A 27060-nucleotide genomic window follows, 5' to 3' on the forward strand; every position below is an offset into this window, starting at 1 on the left:
GAGTGTCAAACTCTCTCGATGTGAGTTTCAGACTTTTTGTTGACAGTTTGACGCAGGTTTCCACTGATGTGGTTTGACTCGGATAACATTGCTAAGCATTTCCTTTCCCTGTCTGCTCTACATGGTTTAATCATTAGAGTTTGGATATGCCAGACATACAGTGGCTGAAGTTCTGCCTTTGTTTGCAGGATCTTTGGTCACGTCAGTCACCGCTCAGAATGGCAGCTGGTAAAGATAGACTTCAGGTCTATCTTTAACAGAAGATGCATAGAGTCTGACTATGTCCCGTGGGATTTACATGACCAGGTGAGAAATCATTTTATCATCTGGATATCCAATCTGAATACTTGGTTACATCCTTGTTTCACACATAGTTGTATATATCAGGTTTACTATCTTTCTTAGACTGGTGGTTTTTTAAAGGACAAGTTCGGTATTTTACACTTAAAGCCCTGTTTTCAGATCGTTTCTGATGAAATACAATGGTTAAGATTGAAATTTGGACAAATGCTGCTGGCCCGAGAATTCAGAGATGACCTGCCGGAGACCATTGAGTGGTCAGGGGTGTTCACTGATATGCTCACACAAAAATCGCTGCAAAAGATGCTTTCCAACAGGTTTTATCGTAGTTTTTGTCCAACTCCATTGACTTGTATTGGATGAAAAACTACGATAAAACCTGTTGGAAAGCATCTTTTGCAGCGATTTTTGTGTGAGCATATCAGTGAACACCCCTGACCACTCGGTGAGTTTCACGTCTTTGTAAACAAAAGTTTAATGCGTTTTAGGAAGGATTATTCCAGTGCACCTATGCAACCATTGTGGAGGTGGGGGGGTGCTACCACAGAAACCGAAAATTCTCGGGCCAGCAGCATTTGTCCAAATTTCAATCTTAACCGTTGTATTTCATCAGAAACGATCTGAAAACAGGGCTTTAAGTGTAAAATACCGAACTTGTCCTTTAAGCATAAACCTTTTGTCAGATTTATAATTTAAAGCAATATGACCATTTTAATGGAAACCAAAAAAATATTTTATGTGGAGTTCATGTGATCTTTTAAAAGTTTGCAAGCTGGAAGGTGTGTCTCATGCAACAGCAACAACAACAACAACAAAAAACCTTTAGATTTGATTAAAGGCACAACAAAAATGTCTCTAAGTTCCTTTGGTCTCCTTTGCGACAATCGTGCAAACGAATCTTCCCATCTTAATGTCATTAATGTCCTCAACTCACTTTCTATTCTGCATCTCAAGCCTTACATTTAAGGGAGCCCAGTAAAGTTTTAATCAGATACCTTTCTGCTTTGTCATGTCTTTCCACGATAATACGAGTCCTAAAGATTTAGCTCGAACTAAAGAGCGTGTCGCAATGGCTTTTTGTTATTTGGAACATCTTATGAGATTCCTTTCTAACTGGTCCTGACATGCTTTCCCAGGGTTCGCTCAAAACAAACTCCTGGTTAAACATTAAAGCACACAAGTGTGATAAACAGTGCAATTTTCTTTCCATATTTTGTTGAATATTGACAAAATTGTCCAGAAATTATGCTTTTTTCACTCAAAAACTGAGGTGCATAAGCTCAGTCTCTTCCAAAAAAGAAAGGCAAAACCTGTCCTAATTGAAAGAAAACAAGTTGACTAAAAGATTGAATCCAATATTTGGTGATCATATAACATAAACCAAGTGTAGCGTCAGTTCTGGCAGGTCACGTTAGTCAAGCTCGCATCAGCTGACTCTCAGCTGATACACGTCTACCTATAGGAATACGACGCTTATCACTGTATACATATATAAGCTCCTTCAGTATTATCAGCAGCTATCGCGTTTCTCAGGAGCGAATTACCCTCCTCCATCCCCAGCTCCTCCTCTCTTCCAGTCACGATATGGCATTCTGATTCCCCTTTGAATCAGACTAAATGATCGAATTACGTTGTACATTAAAATATTGACATTAATGATATCTGCAATACTTTCTTGTTGGTTCTGTTCTGTTTACCCTAAGGGGTGCTTTCCCTGCTCTTATCCATGCTAGGCTGCATGGATGCGCAGGGAGTTCTTGCCCAGAACAGAACTATACCGCCAATCCTAACTATATGCTAATTGTCAATCGTATTTGACGATAGTGGTCCTGACAGAACACGAGATTTATAAGCAATTTTTTACTGGGGAACATTGAAGGTGTTACAGGGTTTTCAAGGGTTAAATTCAACTAGCACAAGGCAAGGCACGTTTATTTATATAGCACATTTCATACACTATGGCAATTCAAAGTGCTTTACATAGAAAGGAATAAAAATAATCACAAAATAAAAGCAAGGAAAATTAAAACAGTTATTCAAAATGCTTTACATATAAAAGGAATTAAAATATCACACTATGGCAATTCAAAGTGCTTTGCATAGAAAATAAGCGCAAAATAAAAGCAAGGGAAATGAAAACAGTTATAAAAGGAATGAATTAGAGTAAAATTAAATTAAAGGAGTAAAAAGATGATACTTAGATTAAGCTTCTCATCTGGCAAAACACCGGTGCATCTTATTTTGCAATTTCCCCAATTAAGTGCTTTATGTTTCTCTCTTACCCAATTCTCAGTGCCATTTGAGATCAGTTTAGAATCAAAAGGAAGAGTACAGTGCAGTCAGTCAGATGTTCAGTAGATACTCTGAGGTTTCCCATGATGGTCAGTCTTTTTTGTGGTTTTTCCCTCAGCGCGCCTATATAACTCTAGACGTCTCTAGAGAGATCAATTTTCACCTCAATTGAAAAAGGTGAGCACTCACAACTTGCTCACAAATTTGATCATCCAGACCCTCTGGGTTTCCCCCACTACAATACCGTGGATTAACTAAACCCACCAGACTACAGACTCACCACAGTGTTCCTTTGACCATCATGAGTAAATCCCCCTCAGGTACCTTTTAACAATTTAGACAGTTATAAAAATAATTAAACTTGATAAACTGGCAAAACACTGGTGTATCATTTTGTACAGCTGCTTGTTATACTGTGAGATTATCCCATGTGGATTTTATTGTGTCTGTGGTGATCTTTCGACACGCCTAAAAATCTATTTGACGTCTCCAATAGACCCGATTTTGCCCTAAATTCGGACAGGAAGAGCTCTAGGACTGACTCCTTGGGTTCACTGACCCATCAGTCCGCGCCCCCAAAAAAACATTTGTTCGGAAGCTCTAGGAATGGAGTCGAAATTGGAAGGTTGTTTCTGCCAGGGAATTAAAAAAAAATTTCTCTATCCCACAATTCGGACTTTAAACCTTGCAAATGTGAGTTTGTCTCACAATTCTGAGAAAGAAAAAAATGTCAGAATTGCAAGAAATAGTCAGAATTGCAAAAAAAGATTTCTCACAATTGCATGTTTATATCCCACAATTCTAAAGGGGAAAAAAATCACAATTGCAAGAAATAAATATAAAAATAAAAATCCACGCAATTTTGCGAGTTTATATCTCACAATTCTGACTTCACAACTCGCAGATGGAAGTTTATATCCAACAATTAACTCTTTTTTTTTTTTCAGAATTGCGAGTGTATGTTTCACAATTAAGACTTTATAACTCTCAATTGTGTTTACATCACAGTTTTGATTAAAAAAAAATGCCACAATTGCGAGAAATAATGTCAGAATTGCGAAGATTTTCTCTCAATTGCAGGTTTATATCCCACATTTCTGACTTATTTTTCTCAGAATTGTGAGTTTATGACCCACAATTCAGATTTGATTAATCACAACAAGTTTATATCCCACAATTTTTTTCACGTCTTTTATTCTCAGAATTGTACGGAGCCCCTAAAGGGACCTTTGCAAGAATATATATAGACTTTCACGTGCTCACGAGAAACGTATCTCATGAGCAGGTGAAAGTCTGTATATTTTTATTTTTATGAGCACACGATAGTTTCCCGTGAGCACGCGGTACGTTTCTCGTGAGCACGTGAAAGTCTGTATATATATATATATTTTTTTTTTTTTTCTTTTTTTTTTTGCAAAGGTGACTTTATATCTCACATTTCTGAGAAAAAAGGAAAAATCTGAATTGTGAGATAAAGTCGCAAAATCTTATTTTTTATTAAAAAAAATTATATATATGGCAGATATTGTGGCAGAAACAAGCTTTCATACAAATCCGATGCCCAAAATAAAACTACTATTTGGATAGCAGAAATGTGAGTGAGAGGTATACCCTGAAACCTTTTACAAAATGAACTCTGCAGAGTTTGGATGTGAGATATGAAATATGGAACAACGTATACAATGAGTGGAAACTTTTTTTTTTCTCTCTTTCCTATTTTCTCTCATCTTCTTTCCAGTCTCTCTTTTTTTTCTAAATTCAGGGTGATACACACATGCTTCATTGTTATGAATTATTCATTTGAGAACTAAAATAAACCTGAATGAGAACGCTGCATGCCAGTTTTATTGTAGAAAATATGTGTGAGTATGTGTAGGCATGTACTGTATGTATATGTTGTTGAAATCCTCCTTGTAGGGTGAACGCTGCCTCATGGGAGTCAAAAGAGTCTACCGAAAGCTGAAGGCCATAGCAAGGTGTGTTATGGGTAAAACCTACTCTGTCACGATGATTTCCGAGCCATGTGACTGCACTGAGTCGGACTTTGAATGGTAAGCAAACAATTTTTTTTCTTATAAGATTCAGGCTACTGTATGTTCTAAAACGAATTCTTACGAATTAAGAAAAGGTGGCTAATTCGTACGAATTTGTACGACCTCACTCGTACGAATTCGTACGATTTGTCTAAACCCCAGTGATGCTTAGGTTTAGGGGCGGGGTCAGGGGTAGGTCATTCGTACGAATTCATACGAATTGGGCAACTCGTAAAATATGTGCGATTTAGCAAAAATCGTACAAATTCGTACGAGTGAGGTCGTATGAATTCGTACGAATTAGCCACCTCGTAAAATACGTACGAATTGCCCTGAGATTGGGTTGTCTAAAACATATTGAGCTGCTTTGCTGTAGCAGATACTTGCTCAGTAAGATAATAATAATACAAATGATATTTTAATTAAACAAGGACACATTAAACTGATCAAATATGACAGTAAAGACATTTACAATGTTACAAAAGATTTATATTTCAAATAAATTATCTTTTGCTAGTTTTATTAATCAAATAACCGTTAAAACCCTGTTTTCACAAACATTTTCAACAATGATAATAATAAGAAATGTTTCTTGAGCAGTTAATCAGCATATTAGAATGATTTCTGAAGAATATGATGCTTCACTGAAGACATTTGACACTGAAGACTGGTGTAATAATGCTGAATATTCAGCTTTGCATCACAGGAATAAATTATGTTTTAAAATAGATTCAAATAAAAAAGTTATTTTAAACTGTAATATTTTTTCACAATATTACTGTTTTTCTTCTTCTTCAAATAAATGCAGCCTTTGTAAGCTAAGGAAGAGACTTTAAAAAACCTTTAAAAAAACATTACTTACCCAAAACTTTTGAACAGTAGTGCATGTCAACAGTCTAAGGAAATTTTAGGAGAAGGATCTGAGACAAAGTTAATACTTAGTCCCCCTGTAGTCAATAATTGTATCTCTAAAAACTCATCTTTGAACACCAAAATGACATATTTAAAAGTTTTTTTTCTTGAAAAAAAATGTCTTCATGCCTTAAAATAGCTTGAATGTAACTCTACACCCTTGCCTCATTTAGTATACGCGGTTCTATGAATATGCAAATTAGCCCCGCCTCCACTCACTCACACCAGCTCAGAGATCCACTCGTTGATGAGTATCTCAATGTATCTCTGATCGCACATTGACATGATTGGTTACAAGGTAGTTTGTGACATCAGAAACACCAGTGATTTCAAACCGCGTTTTTGAGACTGTCTTTGCTTCACTGCAGTTTTAAGGAGAAAACACTCAGCCATGGTGTTGACTTGTGAATTTTTACATGGTTTATCTTAGAAGCATATTAAAATCACCACATAGACATATAAACAACATTAAAAGCTTGATTTTCACCACAGGGGGACTTTAAATGAATCATTGCTGAGATCTCCATTAAGTCTCCGGAGCAATGAAAGAGAAATGTTGACTAATTTTAATTGTTGCATTGTAGCCAGTATTTTGTCAAGACTCAAGCAAAAGAGAATAAAGGAATAGTTGTGGCTAGTCCTCATAAGATTAGCATTGCAGAAGAGAAGATTTTTGCTACAGTATGTGGAAACCGTTCAAGCTGCGTAAAAACAGCGATAGATGGAAATTGACTTGTTTCTTCTTGAAAATACATAGTCCCTCAGTGGTACTGTTCCATCTGTCACCACCACCCTTTCTTCTGTAGGATTTCACGCCTCACGCTTTGCGGCTTAAACCCTCCATTTGTATTCCTGACACTCCTCCTCGTCATGTAAATGTGGCCTCTCCCCTCATTTCCCCCTGAATTATCAAAGTTATTAATGTCGCCGTTCTGGAAAGTTCCAAATTTGCAGGCCCCTCGAGGCCGCGTGGAACAAGTGTGAAGTTGTTAATCAGGGAGTGAAACGCTGTGCGTTTACCAACACAAGCTGGCTGCATCTGTGGAACTTGTGGTAATTAGTGTAATTTGTTTTCTTGATTGGGGTGTTGAGTTGCATTGTTGGACAAACAACTTTGGCTTTTGTTGTCTGACGGTTAGGTCTAAAAATTTAGAAAATGTAGGTGTTAATTATTTTTGGATGCAAGTATTTTTCTTCTGCTGTCAAAAATTGTTATGCTGTTGAATTCAAACATATGTTCATTTTATCTCTAGATTATTAGTTATTAAATGTTGACATGAATAACAGATGCTAGTTAAAAAACTAGCAAAAAAAAAAAACGTATAATTAATTTGTCAAGAAAATTAATAAATATGGTCAGAATTATTTCACATTATGAAATAAATGTTTTTCTCCAAAACATATTGGGAACAATTATTTTCCCCCTTTTATTAAATACTTTTTGTAAACTCCTTTTTCCAAGATAACAGCTCTGAGTCTTCTCCTATAATGCCTGATGAGTTTGGAGAACACCTGACAAGAGATCAGAGACCATTCCTCCATACAGAATCTCTCCAGATCCTTCAGATTCCCAGATCCATGTTGGCGCTGCTTCTCTTCAGTTCAGCTCACTCATTTTCTATAGGGTTCAGGTCAGGGACTGGGATGGCCATTGCAGATGCTTGGTTTTGTGCTCAGTGACCCATTTTTGTTTTGATTTTGGATCACTGTCCTGTTTGAAGATCCAGCCATGGCCCGTTATAAGATTTATATCACAGGCTGTCAGGTTTAGATTTGAATGAAGATTAGAATGCTGTGGGCCTAATTTTCTGCCAGAGGTCCTGGACATCTTGTTCAGATACATGGCATCATGGATTTGATCAAATACCAACGGATAAAAAATCTAAACCTGACAGCCTCTGCTAGAAATCTTATAACGGGCCATGGTTGGATCTTTCAACAGGACAGTGATCCAAAAACAAACATCAAAATCAAAACAAAAATGGGTCACTGAGCACAAAACCAAGCATCTGCAATGGCCATCCCATTCCCTGACCTGAACCCTATTGAAAATGAGTGGGCTGAGCTGAAGAGAAGAAGCGCCAACATGGATCTGGGAATCTGAAGGATCTGGAGAGATTCTGTCAGGTGTTCTCCAAACTCATCAGGCATTATAGGAGAAAAATATAGGTTCTCCAAACTCATCTTTATTCATTATTATTTATTCCATTCCAATCATTGTAATGTAGGTACTAATATAACATGTGCTAATACAGCTAATATAACTAATTCCACATAATGGTGAAAAGTATTCAGTCTAATTAATCATAGCTGGTAAATGAATCATTAATCATAGCTGGTAAATTCAATATTATTTCTCATTATAAATACTATCTAAAAAAAAAAAAAAAAAAGGCAGGGATTTTTATTTTATTAGTCTGTGAGTTATGAAAGACAAATGTTATGATGGCCTTCTCCAGTAATGATGAATGAGAGACCAGTGGGATTTTATCTTGAGATCTGGGTTTAGTGACTGAAAGGTTGTAGGTTCAAGCCCTGCAATGAAATATCATAATTGAGTCCTGGTGATGAAAGCACTTGAACCCGAGTTCCTTCAGGGGATCTTACAGTGCTAATTCTGCTAGTTGTTTTTAATAAAAGTGGGTTAAAATGACCTATTAGTAATTAGAAGTCAATGATCCTAGAAACAATAAATGGAGGACTGATAGGTTTTGTGGTCCCAGTGTTCTTACCAAGTGTTTTTTTTGTTTTTTGTTTTTTGTTACAGTGATTATGGTTTCGAGAGAAAGACTGATGGGAAATGTACTCCAGCTTTCTGGTTCCCCCCCTCCTCCATGTCTCGGACCTGTATCACAGAACACACGTTCCTCAACAGCACTGGGTGAGATCTTGGGAGACGCATGCATCTTACCATTTAAAGTGATTTACACATGCTGAACATGTTCCTGGATCAATAATGACTGGTTGATGGTAATGTTGTTCCAGGAATATGTCTAATTTATTTTTATGTGAATTAATTTGTGCTGCTTTTCTAATCAGATGTCACTTACATTGTATCTAGGAGCAGAAAATGATCAATTAGGGGTTATATATATTTACGTAATTGGATAGTCAAGATATGTTCGGCATTAAACGGACGTTGTAGTAACCTTTTCTTCACTATTGTTATGTATATCTGAGTAAAACAACTTCTTGAACAAGAAAATATGTAGGGCGGGACATGATTCTATTCCTCAGGAACTGATTGGATGGTTGTGGTTTGCTATTGGTCGATCTTTTGCGGGTGACAGGTTGATCCCGCCCACTCGCCAGTAAACACGTCATCAGAGAAGAGAAGATTACAAGGGCACGTGAATTTAAAGCTGCTGTCGGCAACATTTTTTTGATCATATTCAGTGAAATTGACACTATAATCCGACAGAACAACATAAATAAGATGGTTTTAGAAAAAAACCCGAGCTTCTAACTTCTGTTTTGCAAAAATCCACCGCTCCCGGATCATCGGGTCCAATCAGCGCAGGGGGGTGTGAGATCTGACTGTCAATCACAGGTCGTGCACACGCCACAGATCCCCCCTCACTCGCGCACGTTAATATCACATGCACACGCCACGCCTGAAGTTCGCCTGGAGATTGCATGAAGCGTGATGGCGGAGAGAAAATCTACTAACAAGCTTCCAATTCCTCGGTTATTGCTATCTATGGATAGATTAGCCAGGGCAGCCTACCTCCGAGTCCATGGTGTTGATAGATGCTGAAGAGACGGACGCGTTCACAGAAAATCAGGTACACACGCACAGTGACGCACTGACGAGCACGACCTCGATGGGAGGGTGCTTGCTGGTAGTGGGGAGGGGCATGAGAGTTGTAAACATTCAAAATTTTGGCTAATCGACCCAATCTGCCAGACTTGCCGACTGCAGCTTTAACATAAAATAATGATGCGCACAAATCAATTATTTATTATAAACACTGCAATATTCCATACAAAATAAAATTGTCCGTTTAGATTTTTATTGTGAATTTAATTAATTAAAAAAACTGTTCCAGTATTTTGCAATAAATATTTTTTATGTAATATATTAAGCTGTATTACTAGCTTTTTTAACAACTCATGAATTGTTTATTATTGATGAAGAGCATCTCTGTACATTTACAGTAGATATCTTGTATGTTTGTACCCAGTAGAGAGAATAAACATGACACAATTTATATATATATATATATATATATATATATATATATATATATATATATATATATATATAAGCTTGTGTGTGTGAGAGATTTTCAATAAAAAATTATTCACCATCTGTATTCTCAAATGATTTTGATGTGTGACTCATTAGACATTTTGTGTGTTTTCACTGTCACAGATAAGCACACTAATTTCAGTGCTAATCGTTTTGAGAATAGGTTTGGGAATGCGTTTTATGCGTATGTGTGTGTGCAGGTACAGAAAGGTCGTGTCTAACAACTGCACCGGTGGGGTGATGGAGCAGTACACGGCTCGTAGGCAGCTGTGCCCTAGCCAGGCTCCCCGCGGCCTCCACTTAGTGACCAGTGAAGGGAAGCTAACAGCTACTTTGGCCAGCAACGTCACCTTACTTGTGTTCCTGGAGGAGGTACAGACAGATACAGTGTTCCCTGCAGTGTTTTTCACTGACAAAATCATATATTTCTTTTGATGAAATATTTCAAATAGCATCTAACTCCTATTAGCGCAAAGAAAACACAGGTACTGTTATTTCCTCTGCCTTGAAATACTGTTTTCTATTTTAATATATTTTGGGATGCAAAGCTGAATTTTCAGCATTACTCTAGTCTTCAGTGTAACATGATCCTTCAGAAATCATTCTAATATGCTGATTTGCTGCTCAAGAAATATTTTGAAACATGTTTAAAACTGTCACTGTCCTGTTTAGGGTACATTTACACGACGATGTACTTGAAACAGAAAAAATTTTCCTTCGCATTTTTCGCATACAGATGACAACGTTGTCAAAACAACCCATTCACACGGATCTGCGAAAATGATTTAAAAAGCTGTATTATTAATTCCTGGCCAGAAAAAAATATGCGCATATAGACTGAACACGTAATATACATGCGCATGACCTGACCGTTTTCACAAAAAAATATTTATTCTAGTTTCATGTATTCTTTTTTATCAACACTTAAAGGGATAGTTCACTTTGAAATTACATTTTGGGATGTTTTAGCTTACCTCAAAGGCATCCAAGATGTAGGTGTCTTTTTTTCCGCAGTAGTTTCAATTTTGATATTTTTAGGTCAAACCGTTCTTGTCTGTCAGTCATATAATGCAGGTCTATGGTCATGGTCTCAAAACACAAGCACTGAGTCCAAATTAAAACAATTCCCCGTCGTCCAAATTAAACAATTCCCCATCGTAAGTACACATTGATGGCCTAAGACACGAAACGAGCGGTTTGTATGAGAAAACGAACAGTATTTATATCGTTTTTACCTCTTGTACACAGCCACGTCCAAGTGATCTGAGAGTGCGGGCGGGTATAGATATATACACTAGATGTCGCCTTGGCTACGGTTTCGTTCCAATGAACTGCCGTAGCCAAGGCGACTTCTTGCGGAAAAAAAGACACCTACATCTTGGATGCCCTTGAGGTAAGCTAAAACATACCAAAATTTAATTTCAAAGTGAACTATCCCTTTAAATGTGGGTAAATTTCATAAAAAAAATTACATTTTGAGCAAAAAGCTGAGAAAATCACGTTTTTGTCAAAGACTACATCTGGATCGAATTTAGAACGATGATCAAAACACAAATGGAGAAGGTCGAGTCCATCAACAGCCCCAAAGCTAGACCTAGACAATCCTAGACCTCATCCTGGATCGACATTTCATTCAGTAACATTTTTCAGTTTTGATTTATATGCTTTTGAATATTGGTGATTGCGTTATTTTACATATGCATATGATTACATATGCTATCGCTTGTTTCTGTTGCTTCTTCACCTGTGTTTTGATCGGGAGATTCAGTACTCTTTCAGAAGATGTGTAATAGCGCCCCCTACTGTATAACAGTAAAAACAGAAAATTCCGTCAATGGCGGGGAAGCGTTTTCTCACAAATTATGGAAATTTCCGTCAATGGCGGGGAAAGAGTTAAATGCCCCCTTTTTTCAATCTTACTGACCCCAAACTTTTGAACGGTTGTGTGTTTACTCCAATTAAATAATTTAAACTGACTTGTGAAGTTATATTGAATCTACTGATAACCGCCAAAGAACAGAGATAACCCTCATCCTCCATAAAGTAGGCATGTTTTATGTTTGAGATTTGAGAACTTCTTTGAGAGCGTTTTGCCTGCACAAGAGCAATGTTTTCCCATGGTAGATCTCTGCTCTGGGCAGCGAAGACGCCATCCAAAGCAGATGAAGGTCTCGGTTACGTATGTAACCCTCGTTCCCTGAAGTAGGGTACGGAGACGTAGTCGACGTGACGACTGATTGGGATCACGCTTAGGGAGCCTGTCATCTTCGAGTATTGAAAAAACTAGCGAATGCACACATTGGTGTGCAAGCTTTGCATCCACGCTCTGCCCCGCGGGTATAAATACGGAAGGGGATGCAAGCAGCATTTGTTTTTCGCTGAGCCACCGAGCAGAGCCCGGAGTTAGTGGTTGTCCAGCAATAGTAGCGACGGGACTACATCTCCGTTCCCTCCTTCAGGGAACGAGGGTTACATACGTAACCAAGACATTCCCTTTCAGTTGCTCACGTTCGACGTAGTCGACGTGTCGACTGATTGGGATCCGTATTAAAACGCCACTAGTGTTGCCACCTTCCAGCTCCCAGGGCTTTGCCAGGGAAGTCACTGCTGTTCCACAAGACCCACTCAGTCAGACTTGTTAACACTGGGAAAGCGTGCCTTTTCGTTGGAAAGGAATACGCTGCGGAAGTCAAATCCTGCCCGTAGGGAGGTATACATGTGGAGGATACACATATGGACTAGGCGTTACCGGGCAGTACAACATATGGGATGTCACTGAGGTGGCTCCAGCCTATAACAGGGGGCACCGGTCAGTGACGGCAGAAGGGGCTCTGCCAAGGGAAAGACATGGGCTCCGCAGGAACGGACGGGAAAGAGAAAAGCCAGGACTGGGTCTGCCTCCTCCAGGGCAGCGCTTGCAGGTTCACCACCTGGTCCCTTTTAAGGGGAGACGTAGGAACTTTCGGCACATATCCAGGCCAGGGTCTCAGGATAACGTGATAGTTAACTAGCCCAAATTCCAGGCACGATTCGTCGATCGAAAATGCCCTACCCTCTTGATAGAGGCCAAGCAAGCAGGAGAACTGATTTTAAAGACAGGACTTTTAACTCAGCTGCCTGCATGGCTCAAAGGGAGGTCTCTGCAGTGTGGTAGTACCAGAGATAAGTCCCAAGAGGGTATAGAGGGTGTGCGAGGTGGATTCAGTCTCCTCGCTCCCCTCAGGAACCTGACGATCAAGTCGTGCTTTCCCACGGATTTCCATCCACTGCATCGTGATGTGCGCAAATACTTTCTTCGCCCTCAATCGGCCATCAGACAAACAAACGCAAAAAGGAATGCTGTTAAAACAGCAGTTGAGAGCTCAGAAGGCTCGCGACCACCGCTGCACTCGCACTGTAGAACCACCAGCTCCAGGAGAGACTTCCAGAAGAAGCACCGACACACTCGCTTATTGAATGAATCAACACTCTTCAGAGACACCGTCATGAAGACCGATCGGCTCCAAAGCAAAAGACAAGTGGTGCGTGCATCCACTTCCGTATTTATACCCGCGCTGCGGGGCGGAGCGTGGATGCAAAGCTTGCACGCCAAATGTGTGCATTGGCTCATTTTATCAATACCCGAAGATGACAGGCTCCCTAAGCCTGATCCCAATCAGTCGACGACTGAAAGGGAACTGACAGCTGAATTAATCATACTCAGAGCTTTGGCAATGTCGTAGTCAGGAACAGGTTTTGGTTCCTGCCTAGAAAAAAAAAAAAAAAAAAAAAACTCGGAAAGAACTCTAATTAAAGAACATTTTTGAGATTCGCCAGCAAAACCAGGCCGGCTGTTTTTATTATTTTTATTTTATTTTTTTGTCAGACTCAATGATGTTTCATGTTATTACCTTTTTCCTCAGGGTGATGGATCGAAAACCAGCATCACGGTGGATTTCGGTGATGGAAACGCCTTCACCTACTCCAATGTGAGCTCTATTGAAGATGGCATTAAACACATCTACAAGAATGTGGGAATCTACCGAGTGTCAGCCACGGCGGAGAACAGTCTGGGCTCTGAAACTGTGCTCCTCTTCCTACACATTACATGTAAGCCAAGACGTGGGAGGGCGAGTAACAATATGCATAATACAGACAGCCATATCGTATTCCACTTTTATATCCTTAATGTATTTTAAAGACCTACTGGGTCTGAGCACTCTGAACTCATTTATGTTTTATTGACCAGAAAGATCTCATTTGGCCTTGGTCATATTGCACTCCACATTAAGCGATCTAGATTTCAAGCTCATAGTCTCTAACTGGACCACCAGATTAAAATCATCCCTCTTAGTTATTGCCGAGAGACACTTTGGTGTACGATGAAGGTCTTGAGGATGCAAAGTGTCATACAGGCCTGATGAAATTTACTTAGTGTAACTTTATAATTAACTGTAGAATTAAATTCTAAAACTAAAGACTTCATTCTTTTCAGTATGACAGATTTACTTTTACACAATGTACCAATTTTATACTGCAGAGAAAACTATTTACAATATATTAGTATAGACTACAATGAGCACTTCTGAGGAAGATTTGGCTGTGTTTGTGAGGTTTGTGGCATATATTCTTAAAAAGATATTCTAGAGTTTCAATCAAAGACGTTTTGGGGTTTTATTGCAACTATTTGGAATATTTGATTTGAAGTCTCGTGATTCTCTATGACATAAAACATACACTGTGCATCCCAAATTGCATACTGTCTGAGTAGGTACTACATTTGAATTTGAACTTACTTTGCAACCATAAAAAAAATTATGTTCTATATAGTATGAATATGGGTTGTATGAATGAAATTCGGACGTACTACATTCACCATGTTGCTACTATCACGTGACCTACCAGCGTCAGTTGTGTTACTTCACTGTCATTCATAAATCCTCTCCTTTAGCCTCCTTTAGCCTTAGAAAAGTGTCCATCGAACACGCACTTCAGAATCTCAGTGCAAGTAGTATGTAATCCGGGGACTTTTCGCCTACTTTTTATTTTTATTTCTATTATTTTGTTTTCAGACATTTTTCTCTGCTGGTTTTTCGCATAGGCTATATAGTAGGGAAGTATTCGATTCTGGATGCAGTGACAGTGTGCCTAGTTTAGTCTGATTCCCTAACAATTAACTCTGAGTCGATTCTGTTTAGTGAATGATACAACACAACCTCGATAGTCTGATTCACAAATTAATCTCTAATAAGTCTGTTTTTTTTTTCTTTCTCAATAAATTAAAACCATACAGCACAGACCATGTGGTCTGATTTCCAAACAAATGACTCTTATATATTATTGTTTTTAAGTGAATCAAACACATACAGCTTACAATTTACTGTTGTGTTGTAATTAAAGCTCCTTCATATGACAATGCTTAGTACACATTATGGGTAGTATTTTATTAAAATAAATGAATGAATGGTTACAGTTTATTTCTATAGTCTTCTAACTAGTAATTTTTCCAACTACATATCAGTAAACTCTCATTAATGTGCAACTACATGTCAACTTATTCTCATTGGAATATTAGTAAACTGGCAGGGCTAGGGTTTGTAGAATGTTAACATACTTGCAAAGTTACTTTGTAGTTATAGTAAGTAGAAGTAGAATAAAGTGTTTACAGATATTAAGCAGACAGTCTACTAATACTCTAATGACTGCTACTTGACATGTAGTTGAAAAGTTACTTGCAGTTATTATTAGAATGTCTAAAGTGGACTATCCAAATAAAGTGTTACCGAATTAATTAATTGTTACCACATTTTAACTTGTTTAATATGGTTTGTTTAACAAATAGTGCATATAAAATGCAAGTGAGTGTACAGCTATATTTTGCCTCTATAATATATAGTTAAGACCATTATTGAACTGCATTTATTCCTCTAAAAGGTTTGAAAAGTCATCAAAACGCTTCATTTTGGATGTAGTTGCCCCTTAATGTTTTGAAGAGGAAGAAAAAGTGTGGTTGGTCATTTCACATGTTGGTCAAATGGCCTCTTCCTGTCGACGTGGGTGGTTCTTGGCCAGAATATGAATTAGACTTCATGCCAATAATTGAACAGACTACTCTATCCTATTATGTAACAAAGTCTTGTACTAATGTTGGAAGATGTTATTTTAGCACATTCTAAGAACAGATGGCCTGAGTTCTTGTATCTTTCGTGTGTGTGTGTGGTTTCAGTCTGTGTTTGTGCTATAGGAAGCTCATCACATATCAGCAATTATCTGAGCAATTTCATTGAAATTTCCAGCCTTTTTCTCATGTCCACCTACTCAGTGAACTTGCCACCCCCCGCTACATTCAGGCAGACAGATGCCTCCACACTGACATATTGATCAGGGAGACGAAACGCTTCCAATCTGTCAATCCTGTCGTGCCAGGCAATGCAAATAGGGCCCTTGGTGCATGAGCTGAAATTCACACACAGATGGCTCTGTGTCCCCAAGAGAAGTATTTGTGAATGAATGAATATATGGAGGAATCATTAAGAGGATGTTTAGTTTGTGTTGTAACTTTGTAGTCTTTTGCCTTTTTTTATTCATCTCATTCAATATAACTCAGTGTTTTTGAAACAAGAACCGCATTTTACCATAACTTGGCCACATATAATTATATGAGAATATATGCACTAGCCTACCGCTCAAAAGTCTGGGGTTGGAAAGTGAGTCTCTTATGCTCACCAAGACTGCATTTACTTGATCATAAATATAGTAAAACAGTAATATTGTGAAATAATATTTTAATTTAACTTTTCCCTGCCAGCATTTTTTAATTTATTTTAAAGCAGTCACCGCCAGCGTATTTGATCATTTTCTCAAAAATGTCATGGCCCCCAGAATATTTTGTTGTATGAATATCTGAATATGCAATATATCAAAAAGAAAAAAAAAACAGACCCTCTGCTTTCAAACAACAACAAAAAAGTTTTATCCTAGCTTCATCCACCTGAATGTTGGTAAGTTTCATAAAGAAAGCAATATTTTGAGCAAAAATATGAGAAAATGGCGTTTCTGTCAAAGGCTACTGTACATCCATTTCATTCAGAACGATGACCAAAACATAGATGGAGTAGATCGAGTCCATCAACAGCCACTAAGGTTGCACAGTCCTAGACCTTGTCCTGGATCGACATTTCATTCAATAACAGGAAGTTTGGATTTATATACTGTTTAATGTTGATGATCGCGTTATTTTACATATGCATAATGCTTACATATGATATCTCTTGTTTCTGCATCTCAGGAGTTTTGATCAGGAGATTCAGTACTCTTTCAGAAGATGCGTCATAGCGCCCCCTACCATATAATAGTAAAAACACGGAAAGCCGGAAATTTCCATCAATGGCGGGGAAGCATTTTCTCACAAATGGCGGAAAATTCCGTCAATGGCAGGAAGATGGTTAAAAGATTTTTTTTATTATATATTTAAAAATATTTTTTTTTGGAGAGTATTAGCAAATATTAAGCAGATAGTCTACTAATAGTCTAATGACTGCTAGTTGACAGTCGAAGTGGTAGTCTATTGTTAGTTAAAGTGTTACTGAGTCTTGTCACTAAAACAAAACAAACGGGTTCTCTCATCTGTCTTTAACACAGCAGGTTTGAATATGATGAAGTGAACAAGATTTGAGAACTAGCGAACACTGTTTCACTGGCTTAACCGACCTCACTTTTATTTTTATTTCTCTCTTGGAGCAGGTCAGCTGGAATCTGTTCATCTCTCCGCCCCTTTTGTCTCTGTGAAAAATAAAGAAGTCAATCTGACGGTGGTTCTCTGGCCAAGCCAAGTGGGAACAGTCACTTATATCTGGTGGTTTGGAAATAATTCAGAGGTAAATTCTCCATGTGTCACTCACTGGACACCTGTGCATGACTCAGTCTGTGTGTGTTTTTATCTCACCGGCTGCCATGTAAATAAAGTTGGCATCTTCAATGCGATACGCTGACAGGGCATCCTCTTGAGAGTCTCTTTCACGCTGTATTCACAGCCCGTGATCACGCTGGAGGGGAGTGTGGCGTTCACGTTCTCTCGAGAGGGAATCAGTGTTGTCACTGTGCAGGTTTCCGCCGGGAATAACATCCTACAAGACAGGAAAACCGTCGCTGTCCATGGTGAGTTCAACTAAAAAGAGTCCAACAGTTAGTTTTTTTTGCTAACTGAAAATAAAATATAAATATTAGATGTATATAACAGCACCTCCACAATAAAATCAAAATTATTTCAGAAATTCATCATCACCAAGGTCTATTCATTTTCAACCATGCCCATGATGTAGAGAACACTAAACACATTTTGCAATTAATTCTTGATGCATAAAAAATATATATATTCAGCCACACGCCACATTTTTCTCATTGGACATGAATTGCCTCAGAAATGCGTCATGGAAAAGTGAAGTCGAAATGAAATGCATTCACAACCCATTTCAAGCACTATTTCATACAGTAAATTCACGTGTTGAAAACAAATGCTGCAACACAAGCCTCTCCAAAATGATTTGTAATTTTAAAAAACACCTTTTAATTATAAGAATATAAGACTTTTTGTTATATTCCAATAACAGAATACTTCAGATCTCATCTTCTTGCCTTTTCATCCAATCTGGATGATCACAACCCTGATGTGTCCGAATGGAGACTTGATGTGAGTCGAGTCATTAAAACCTCTATGGTGCAGGTGAGTTCAAACCATTTACCACAAAAAATAATCTGCCATTAAAGAGTTCGATCTATAATACTTCATTGTGTATTTAATATAATACAGCATAAGCAAACAACCCTGAAATTACTTGTACTGAAATTAACAACTCTATAAACTCAATGTTGGCCATGTCTGTTTGCTTTCGAAGTCATCAGTATATTTGAACAGATATTGATATGTATCTGTTTATTAATTTTCCTCAGAGGAAAGCCTATTTATTAATATTAATGCTCAGGTAAACATTTGGATAGAAAAGAAAACAATCTTTCTCTTTTCACTTGAACTGTGTCTCACCTAATGTCTTTCAGTAATTTTTGCATGCAGTTCACATGAGTGTATGTGAGAATATTCATAATCTGAAACGTATAGTGGCATCCTCTTATGAGACATTTCAGGAGGTGTTTTTTTAAGATGTTTTGGGCATCAAATGTGAGCATAAGGTCTTCACACAGAGTTCTGTTTCATAAACATTGCATTAGTCATGACATTACAACCAAAAACAAGTGATGAATAGTAACAAAGTAGTTTTTACTGTACTTAAGTACATTTTTTAAGTATCTGAGTATTTTTATATTGGGAAACTTTGAGTTTTACTTCACTACATTACAAAGCATAATATCATACTTTTTACCACTACATTCCATAAAAACATATCGTTCCTCGTTATTTCAAAAGGAAGAAATCGCCACCCCCTCTGAGACGCAACAGTTTTTGAGTCAACAACTCACTGATTCAACGAGTAATATTTATCTGTATGTTTACTCAAGTACTTGCCCTGTGTACTTTGTTCACACCGTTAGAGAATCCCAATTTAAAGTACTATTTGAGTCTCAAAATATAAATTCCAGATATAAAAAGTGCAAAAATATAAGTGTAGTCAGGATCTTTGCTGGGTTTTCATGCTTCACACTTTGGTTGTGAAACATCAGCTTCTAGATTCACCTTCACTGATGGAGAAACATCACTGTGACAGGAAAAACACACATATTCAAACATATGGCATGACAGACCAAATGATCATCAGTGTTCTCCCTCACTTACCCCGTGGCATTTTCAAGAGGCCGTTATAAGTGAACATTGGGACTTTCTTTATGAATGTTTATGGAATGTGACACTTGAGATTAACGGTTCTCATGTGAGCCATATGCGTGTTCTGCTCCAATTGTTTATTGGTAATGTGTGTAATGAGTTTTGCACTGGGCATATGGACAGGAACGCGGTGGACGTTGTGACCTTGCAATATGAACCAGGGAGGATTTTATATTTATATTCTGTCAAAATATTCATGTACCCTCATTTTGGTCCAAACCCGACTAACTACAAGTTGTTGTGCGTGTGCATGTGCGTGCGTGTGTGCGTGCGTGTGTGTGTGCGTGTGTGTGTGTGTGATAAAAAGGAGAAATACTGAAGAACTGATTTGTTGCAAGAATGAGAACAAATTATGTGTGACATCACTGTCAAATCAGCTCAACCCATATAGAAGACATGAGGGAGTAAATTATGCTGAAATTAACATTTTTGAACTAAACCTTTACATTTATTGAAGCTGTAATTGACCTTAATAATAACATTATTAAGTAAAAATTATTTTATGTTGTTATGGATTTGATTAGAAATACTGTCAAAAAACTGTAATATTGTGCAATATTATTACAATTTAAAATAACTGGTTTCCATTTGAATATATTGTAAAATGTAATTTATTCATGTCATGTACCTGTATTTTCAGCATCATTACTCCAGTCTTCAGTGTCACATGATCCTTCAGAAATTCATTCTAATATGCTGATTTGCTCCTCAAGAAACATTTATTATTATTGTGACTATTGAAAACACTTTTTGAGGGTTATTGCTTGAATAGAAAGATCATAGAAAAGTATATTATACTATACATCATTGAGGTTTCTGGACTGGGACCCCAAACATTAAAACTGTAAAGTCAATCGCATAATAAGAGTTAAAGGCCTTGTCTTTTTTACCTCAGTTGATTCTTGTGTTTCTCTAATCCTCTGTTTCTCGGTGTTCAGGCGACAGGAGTGAATCCTGAACAGCTGTTGGTCACTGTGTTGCCTGGACTTCCCACAGCGGCCGAGTTCTTCCTGTTGCCAGACAAACAGCTGACAGAGGGCAAGCCAGACAAAACAGCTTCTCATTTAGACCAGGTACTGGACTTAAGCCTTACCTGACACTATGCATGATCTTCACACTTGTATGCCCATCTCTATCATGAAACACTCAGCTAACGAATGTTTTGCTTTGCGTGTGTCTCTTGATCAGACATATTATCATCAGTCCTTTTTTTTATTTTTTTTTTATACATTTTTAAGGATAGTGGATAAAATGGGAATCTTGACAAGAGTTTCTTATGGTCTCCAGCAGATGTCAATGTTGGCATGTTTAACACTTGATTAAACCCTGTTTCACACTTACACCAGATTTTTCTTATTCAGTTTTCTTCTGAAATTAAATAATTGGTATATAAATACACTTTAATTTGCTACTTCAGAAAGTAGCCTATCTTTTAAAGTCCCCATGTGGCCAATAATTGTATCCCTTAAAACTCATCTTTGATCACCAAACTAACTGATAAAAAAAAAAAAATGTCGTTGAAAAAAGAAAAAGTTCATGCCTTAAAATAGCTTGAATGTAACTCTACACCCTTGCCTCAATTAGTATACGCGGTTCTGTTAATATGCAAATTAGCTCCGCCTCCACTCACTCACACCAGCTCAGAGATCCAATCGTTGACGTGATTGGTTACAAGGTAGTCTGTAACAAATTTGCATGTGGTTTGTCTTAAAGCACATTAAAAACACCACATAGACATATAAACAACATTAAAAGCTGGTTCTCTTACGAGAGGTCTCTCGTACTGCGTAAGATATCTTACGCTAGGGGAAAATCCTTTTCCGCGAGATATTGAAGCCAAAAATTATCCTTAATTTTGTAATAATGCAAAACGCGTTGCAGCAGCAAGGCAGACATAGGCGAGACAGCTCGCGCGCCTATTGGCTGCTCTGCGGCAACTGCAGCAGCCTATCGAGCGAGGCCTGGCGTGACGTCAGACCCAATCAGGGCACTTCGCGCCCGCTGCGTCACGTCCCGCCGAAATGGGCGTGGTCTAGGCCTATAAATATCGCTCGCAGGCAGCTATTATCTGATTTTTCATCCTTCAAGCGAAGCACACGCATCGCTGGAGCTGGATAAGAAGCCGCGCCGTCTGAAAGAGAGCACCTTCAGCGGGACGAGTCAATGAAGTCGCTGGCCGCGCCGCCTTCCTTGCCTTCCTGCTGCGCTTTCCGGCATTATATCCTTTCTCTGCTACTGTGTTTATGTATGTGTGTGTGCTCGCCGCCGCGACACACACTCCCATTGCACTAAAAGAGCTGGGCGTCTTTTTCAAGACGCCCCTTTTCCTGATCACGCAGCTCTCGCACTCGCTGACGGCGACTGCCCTCACTGCGAGTTAGTTACTGCCTATGGTGACTCTGAGGACTCACCTGGCATCCTTCTCCGAGACTGCTGTGTGTTTGTGGAGTTTGGGCCCAATGACTCAAAAGTTATACTCAAACCTAAGCACGGTTATGTTCCAAAATCCCTCAACACACCGTTTAGGGCGCAGGTTATCTCCCTGTCAGCCCTACCGGTCCCTGATGAGGAAAGAGACGCGAGCCTCCTTTGCCCAGTCAGGGCATTACGAGCTTATGTGTCTCGCTCGTCTGTTTTCAGACAGACGGAGCAGCTTTTTGTTTCGTTTAGCGGACGTTCTAAGGGACTAGCCGCGTCGAAACAGAGCCTATCCAGATGGATAGTTGATGCTATAGCGCTGGCATACGCCTCCAAGGGCATGCAGTGCCCATTGGGTGTCAGAGCGCACTCCACGAGAGGCATGGCCTCTTCGTGGGCCTGGTCAAGTGGGATTGCCTTGCAAGATATTTGTATGGCGGCAGGCTGGGCCTCCCCGTCTACATTTATAAGGTTTTATAACCTAGAGGTTCCCGCCCTGCAGGCCAGGCTGCTGTCGGTCTAAATTTACCAGTATTATCTGACCTGATGCGATCAGCTCAGAATGCTGCGTCTGCTGAGCACAGCTCAATGTTCGACAGTATAAAGCTGGGCAAACTGTGTAAGACCCACATTTTCCCCATCAGTTCAGGCCGTACCCCACCCTGTCTGTATGATGAAATTCGCGTCCCATCGACGCTACTATATGTGGAAAAGTGAGGCTGCACCCCTCCCTCTTCCCGGACTCCCTGTGAGTTCCCTGAGTGATTGTGCACTATATGTACCCCGGGCTTTCGCCCTTGGGTCTTTGGTGTCAGATCTCAGCATGCACGGCGTTTTACATTGGGTCCCCTAGCGTAAGATATCTTACGCAGTACGAGAGACCTCTCGTAAGAGAACGTACTCGGTTACTAACGTAACCTCGGTTCTCTCTAGAAGAGGGAACGAGTACTGCGTATCTTGCCGTGCATGCACACGCTCTGGTTGCTTCGATGATGAAAAACCAGATAATAGCTGCCTGCGAGCGATATTTATAGGCCTAGACCACGCCCATTTCGGCGGGACGTGACGCAGCGGGCGCGAAGTGCCCTGATTGGGTCTGACGTCACGCCAGGCCTCGCTCGATAGGCTGCAGCAGTTGCCGCAGAGCAGCCAATAGGCGCGCGAGCTGTCTCGCCTATGTCTGCATTGCTGCTGCAACGCGTTTTGCATTATTACAAAATTAAGGATTATTTTTGGCTTCAATATCTCGCGGAAAAGGATTTTCCCCTAGCGTAAGATATCTTACGCAGTACTCGTTCCCTCTTCTAGAGAGAACCGAGGTTACGTTAGTAACCGAGTACGATTTTCACCAGAGGGGGACTTTAAAAATGAAAAAATGAAAATCCTGATGTGGATGTCAAAGCTCTGAGATTTTTTAATTTTTTATCTTTCTCATCTGCAGTTATGGGTTTATTCTTTAGCTCATGGGTAATTCTGTCCATACCGCATTTGGGCAAAACTGAGAACAGCCATTACTGAATATGAGAAGAAGGCTCATATCCTCCAAAATCACGATGCAGAGTCATCTGTATTGTTGAGGCAGTGATTTCTCACCATACATACAGTAGAGAAGGTCATTAGTAATCCATCCACTAGAAGATCATTCAGTTCTTATGGGCCAAAGATATTATATCACATATGAAAGAGGGGTATCTGCATTTTGTGGGTGTCTGTGCAGGGGTGCATTTATTTATTTTTCTCATCCAAACCTACCTTGAATACAAAGGACCTTTCATAGCAGATCCTCATAAATCTCACTTCAAGGCTGCCATGTTCAAAGTAAAATGTGTAGATAGCCTTATTAAAAAAGTATAATAGACTTACTGACCCTGGTACAATTCATAAAGAATGTAATTATTCATGGAATGGTCTAATTTTAAAAGGGTGAGGAATAAGGATGAGGGAGACAGAAGGTGAGAGCGACAAAGAAATAAAGGAGCGCAGAAATAAGTCAGGAGTCATTTAGTAAATGAGACAGATTTAATAAAGCTTTGGAAGAAAGAGCGAAAAAAGGGAATCTTGGAAAAGGAAGTGCTTTTGTGTGAGATCTATCTATCTATCTATCTATCCATCTATATCTATCCATCTATCTATCCATCTATCGATCTATCTATATCCGTCCATCTCTCTATCTATCTATCTATCTATCCATCTATATCTATCCATCTATCTATCCATCTATCGATCTATCTATATCCGTCCATCCGTCCATCCATCCATCCATCCATCCATCCATCCATCCATCCATCCATCCATCCATCCATCCATCCATCCATCCATCCATCCATCCATCCATCCATCCATCCATCCATCCGTAGGGAATGATCTTAAATTCCTGTCAACTCCTTTACGATAATTATATTACCACTTAAACAGATTTTTTTTTTTGGTCTGACAGACAGTTTAAGAAAGGTCAAAAAAATTCACTAAAGAAATCAAACTGTAAGCACAATGTTTAAGAATGACCCTTAAAAAAAAAAAAAAAACTGATCTGCCATAATCAAGCACAAAAACAAACAAGAAGGGGCTTCATTTTAGGAGGGAAATTGTGATCTGCTTTCAAGATTTATGCATACATAAAAGAGCCTGACAGTCAAGGGCTCTGTGTGTGTTTGAGGGAGAAGAGTGAGATGTTAGGCCTAAATGAGATCCCACCCATCTCATATATCAATATTTGTGAGTGAAGGTGAGTTGATTTATGCTGAAATGTCTTTCCCAGTGTGATACCGGCTCATGTAATACAAACATCACGCTTGTATGTCTCAACATACAGTGCTATACATCAGGACTCACAAACGGGGAAATCAAATACAGGGCACGAATTTCTTATTTCAGGGTTACGTGATTGTTTATGTAATTTAATAACAGATTTGGATGTATAGTACGGCAGTGTTTTCTTATCCAACGTGGTGTGAATATGATTATGTGATGATGTGATTTTCCTTTCAGCTCTCAGAACTGGTGCTCAGTGCTCTGAATCAGAATCTGGTTCAGTTCACACTCAGACCAGGAGTCCAGATCACGGTATACGCTGCTCATTTATCAGCAGGTAAAGAATTGGAATCAAAGAGTTTTGTTCTCTAAATATGAACAAGAAAAGAAAGACTTAAAGGAATAGTTCACCCAAAGATGAAATTGATCATTGATAATGAACAATTCTAATATAACATTGGTTGTGAGAAATTAGTTTTGTGTCTGTTTTATTAAAAGGAGGGTGGGAAACATGTCAGACTGTGCACTGACAACAGCTTGTCTGCCTTATTTTCCCCTGTGTCTAGCGCCTCTAGTGGACACAAGCGAGAATCACAGCGGCTCAGCTATGCTCATGCTCCTCTCTGTGGTGGTGGTGGGTTTAGCAGTGTTCCTCATCTATAAATTCAAAAGGTATTGTTATCCATATTTAAAACCTCATATTTAAATAATAATGTATATATGTTTGCTGTATAAATATGGTTAGTTTTTTTTAGTTTTATGTCTAGTGGAAAATAATAAAAATAAATGTGAAAATAACTAAGTTTGTGATAGCTTGAAAGGCAAGTTATTTATAAAGTAGTAACAAAAATTAGCTAACTGCATTGATGCAATTTGTAGAATTTTTAAAAGATAAAAGTATATTTTTAAATGCATAATTATCTGATGATGTATTTTATTAAATGATTTATTTTTATTTACAAACAGAAATGTAATCAGCATTATGACAGCATTCAACAGCATTATTTATCTGAATATAATGTTTGTTCAGATTTTTTTTTATATTCTAAGGTAACGCACATGTTGTCAAAACTTATTGATCATATCATTTTTTACAGTGTATTATTTAATTTAAGTATTTAATCAGTATTAATAATTAATAATTAATATTAATAAATAATTTAATTATTATTAATCAGTACTTGAATGTATAATTTACACTGTAACACGGACACCTTAAAAATAAAGTGTAACCTATTCTAATTATTATAATAAATTATTCTAATAATACATATTTTAAATTATTTTGTTTAATGCTACTACAAAAAAAGCCAAGCCGTTGTCTGCACATGGAATACGAGGCACATTGTTCTCATTCTCTCAGATCAGCCAGTTTAGGTGTTGTAGCTCAGTTTAGCAAATCACTGAGCAGATAAGTGGAGTGATGATTCACCCTTTCCCTGTTGCAGAACCTTCTTTCTTTTGTCCTAGCGCTCATAAGAAATGAGAAATGTCAGTCAATGCACAGACATTATCAATATTTAGCCCTTTGAGTTTTTCAAGTTGACCTTTATGAAATGTTAAATGATTGCACCGTTTCCATCACCGGACTGAGAGAGAAAAGGGCACGAGAGGTCAATAAGACAAGATCTGGAGACAGGAGATAACATAAGTGCCAAGAATTTTCCGATGCTTTAATATTTTTTTGTACGCAACAAGCTCTCATTCAGTGACACTACAGCCACCGGTGACTTCCTGAAGGAACACGAGGAACTTCTTGTTAATCAGTTCACCCGAAACTAACGCTAAAAAACGGCTCTAACAAATACAGAAAGCTCTGAATAGATGTAAATGGGTTTAGAGCTACATGAGTGTGAGTAAATGGTGTCAGAATTTCCGTTTCGTTGTGTGAACTGGTCCTTTAATGAGGGTGTTAGATCACATCTTAATGAGCTGTCCGTTTGGGTTGCGTTTTCTTCCTGCTAAATCCCTCTCCAGTTGTATTTTGCAAAACAAATTTGCTTTTGAATCCTCTTAGGCAATGCCCTGTTAAAGCTGTATTCTGGTTTTTGCTTACGTGACATTCTTCCCTCCGTAACGATGCGGACCAAGTCGGATAAAATCACCTCTCTAAAGGGCGGTCTTGATTTAACAGCTCAGTTCTAGCCCCTAAGTGAGACTTTTCACACAAAGGTCTTTTTTTTTCTTTCTTATTCCTGTGTCTTATTACAAATGTTTCCCTGAGGCAGAGCCCAGATTGCGTTTTGTAAATGCAGGATACCGCATTCACAAACTATAAACACATGCTT

General features: G+C 38.5%; 1 protein-coding gene across 5 annotated transcripts in view; it reads left to right on the top strand.

The window, feature by feature from the left end:
• sorcs1 (sortilin-related VPS10 domain containing receptor 1) overlaps positions 1-27060 on the top strand; it is a 216814-nt gene that overhangs the window by 183065 nt on the left and 6689 nt on the right. For 3 of the 5 annotated variants that reach the window (XR_014204231.1, XM_082163349.1, XM_082163352.1), the window contains 11 exons: positions 189-306; positions 4510-4643; positions 8305-8418; positions 9990-10161; positions 13692-13878; positions 17509-17645; positions 17802-17925; positions 18378-18490; positions 20542-20676; positions 25010-25109; positions 25339-25444. Coding sequence is in view for 4 of the 5 variants with exons in the window: in XM_082163349.1 (XP_082019475.1) it covers positions 189-306; positions 4510-4643; positions 8305-8418; positions 9990-10161; positions 13692-13878; positions 17509-17645; positions 17802-17925; positions 18378-18490; positions 20542-20676; positions 25010-25109; positions 25339-25444 (1440 nt within the window). In the remaining variant the exon portion in view is untranslated. The remainder of the gene's footprint in view (positions 1-188; positions 307-4509; positions 4644-8304; positions 8419-9989; positions 10162-13691; positions 13879-17508; positions 17646-17801; positions 17926-18377; positions 18491-20541; positions 20677-25009; positions 25110-25338; positions 25445-27060) is intronic. The other 2 variants (XM_082163351.1, XM_082163350.1) reach the window with 2 other exon arrangements.

Source organism: Leuciscus leuciscus (genome assembly GCF_965113295.1).
Source record: "Leuciscus leuciscus genome assembly, chromosome: 3".
NCBI classification, from domain to species: Eukaryota; Metazoa; Chordata; class Actinopteri; order Cypriniformes; family Leuciscidae; genus Leuciscus; species Leuciscus leuciscus.